Raw genomic sequence first — 3,030 nt, forward strand, 5'->3', positions numbered from 1 at the left:
ATAGATATTATATTGATAGATAGATAGATAGATAGATAGATAGAGAGATAGCTAGCTAGATAGATAGATAGATAGATATTATATTGATAGATAGATAGATAGATAGATAGATAGATAGATAGATAGATAGATAGATAGATAGATAGATAGATAGATAGATAGATAGATAGATCTATCATTATTTACTCCTGGCCATAGCTGTATGTCTATGCATATCTGCATATCTGTCAGAAACGTACAAGTTGAAGGGATGGATTCCACGCATGCCTAGCGCATTCATTTCATTTTTCTTCAGTCGAATTTCGCAGATATTTTCGTCCAGGTTCTGAATTAATTTTCGTAATTCGTTCGTTTGGACGCATTCCTATTTTCAGTTCAATTCATTTTCACGTTTCAGTCGTTTTTCTCATTACGATTTTCATTTTAATTCATTCACATCTCGCTCGGTTCTCTGATTGTTATGTCGCCTTTGAATTTGTTTGCGTTTTGCCGTTTCTTCGGAGTTTAATATCATATGCTGGGTTTAATATAATGTATTGCTTTTTCAACGNTTTCTTTCTTTCTCTCGCTCTCTTTCTCTCTTTCATCTCTACCTCTCTCTCTCTTTCTCTCTCTCTCTCTTTCTTTCTTTCTCTCGCTCTCTTTCTCTCTTTCATCTCTACCTCTCTCTCTCTTTCTCTCTCTCTCTCTTTCTTTCTTTCTCTCGCTCTCTTTCTCTCTTTCATCTCTACCTCTCTCTCTCTTTCTCTCTCTCTCTCTTTCTTTCTTTCTCTCGCTCTCTTTCTCTCTTTCATCTCTACCTCTCTCTCTCGCGCGCGCGCTCTCTCTCTCTTTCTTTCTTTCTCTTTCTTTCTATCTTTTTCTTTCTTTCTTTCTCTCTCTTTCTATCTCTTTCTTTCTTTCTTTCTCTCTCTCTCCCTTTCTCTCTCGCGCGCTCTCTCTCTCTCTCTCTCTCTCTTTCTCTCGCGCTCTCTCTCTCCCGCTCTAACTCTCTCTTTCTCTCTCTTTCTCTCTCTCCCTCTCTAACTCTCTCTTCCTCTTTCTCACACACAACAGGGCCTCGCGCTGCTAGGTTGGTTCGTAGCGGTGGCCTTTGCTTCCTCCTGTCTCGTGACTCAGGGGAAGTCCTATGCCGAGCTGTCGACTTATGTTGCACCGCTGGCGATGCGTTCGTTCTACAACGCCGCCTCGCGGTTCGCCTGGTCGCTTGCCATGGCCTGGGTCGTCTGGGCTTGCCACACAGGAAACGCAGGTGTGCAGTAATGATTGAGCGCGTTTCATGCGATTATTACTTTGATGTGTTTATATGTATTTTTAATCGTAAAATCGTAAAAGTAACGGGTACTACCAAAGGCTTCTTTTTATATTAAAGTCTATTTGTGTTATGCGCGTTGTAAATAAATCTGAGACCCAATTAGAAATGATGTGAGAATGTTTAATGGGAGAAAGAATAAGTGACTGACTGAATGAATGAATGAATGAATGACTGAATAAATGAATGAATGAATGAGCGAGTGACTGGGTGAGCGAATGACTGAGTGAGTAAGTGAATGAATGAATAAATGACTGAATGAATGAACGTTTGACTAGATAAATGAATGAGCGAATGACTGAATGAATGACTGAATGAATGAATGAGCGAGTGACTAAATGAATGAATGAATGAATAAACGAACGAATGACTGATTGAATAAAGAGTGAAGAATAAATGACCGAGTAAATAAATAACAATAAATAAATGAATGAATAATAAATGAATGTAAACATTGCTCGTGTGCAGGACCTGCTAACGTCGTGCTGTCATGGCCTGGCTTCGCGCCGCTCAGCCGGCTAGTCTTCTGCGTCTTCCTCATGCATCCAAACCTGATGATTGTCTTCTACTACAACCTGAAGAAGCAGCTCCACTTCACCGCCTTATTCTTTTTTGTTTGTTTTTTCTATTTTTGTCACCATTTATTGTTGCTCTAATTTCGCACTATATCTGTATTTGTTTTTTTTTGTTTTTTTTTTTCTATTTCTGTCACTGTTTAATGTCTCTGTCAACCATTTTGGATTTTTTGGGGCTTATTCCTTTTCCATTCTATTCCACTTTCTTTGTTTATTATTTTCGTCGTTGTGTTCGTTTTGGGGTTCCTTCTATTCTTTTGTTTTAGTGTTACATCTGTTTCTGCTCAATATTTTTTATCGTTCTGTTTTATTTCTATTTCGTTTTCGCCCAGTTTGTATAGCCCTGTAGCGGGTGTGAAGGGTTACACGGGTAGAGCTGCCGCAGCGCATGCATCATCTGCACCGCGTTCGCTTTCAGGGCGACATCCGAGTTGGCCGATCCGGACGCGGATTACATCTACATGAAACCCTACACGAGGGCGCCACCGTACCTCGTCGGCATGTTGCTAGGATACTATTTCGCCACGGCGCGCGACCGGAAAGTCAAGATACACACAGTACGTACACACAGTACGTGCGCGCAGTACGTACGCACAGTACGTCGCTCGTTGCTCATCACCGCCGCATGACGTCATCACGCTCCTAGAGTTTGCGAGGCCGCCACGTCGCCACGCCGTCGACAAACATGATTAAATATTCAATAGATCGATAGTGATCGGAAGATTGTTCGTAAATGATCGATAATCACGAGAGAGCCGGTAACAAAACATTCGGTAACCCTCGGGCGTATCCGCTACCGGTCGCTCGTTGCCGTGGCTGCTTCCATGTTGATAAATGTAAATGCTAGAGCATTACCGGTAAGAAATCGTAACTATATGTTTCCTTCCTTGCTCTGCTAACGGGAAGGCGTTGACAGAGTCACTACATATCAGAGCGCAGGTAAATGTTTGGCATTTCGCCGGCGTTTTGCCCTGAATAGACATTTCGCGAAATACTCAGGCTTCCGAAGTCCCGGCTTGGCTAATACAAGTTGCTCCGACAACGGCAGCATAACATTATACACACAATGTTAGCGCGCGCGATCTCTCTCTCTCTTTCTTTCTCTCTCTCTCTCTCTCTCTCTCTCTCTCTCTCTCTCTCTCT

At 42.1% G+C, this 3,030-nt stretch overlaps 1 protein-coding gene across 1 annotated transcript; it reads right to left on the bottom strand.

Moving 5' to 3' along the window:
• Nucleotides 1–862: 862 nt before the first annotated feature.
• Nucleotides 863–1,267, bottom strand: LOC106819754 (the record flags this gene model as incomplete). The annotated part of the gene is made up of 2 exons (XM_014824346.1): nt 863–910; nt 1,208–1,267. Coding segments are annotated over 2 exons (108 nt in total), but the record flags the coding sequence as incomplete, so codon positions are not given.
• Between the last annotated feature and the right edge of the window lie 1,763 nt (nt 1,268–3,030).

Source organism: Priapulus caudatus, unplaced genomic scaffold (genome assembly GCF_000485595.1).
Source record: "Priapulus caudatus unplaced genomic scaffold, Priapulus_caudatus-5.0.1 Scaffold4355, whole genome shotgun sequence".
Classification (NCBI taxonomy): Eukaryota; Metazoa; Priapulida; class Priapulimorpha; order Priapulimorphida; family Priapulidae; genus Priapulus; species Priapulus caudatus.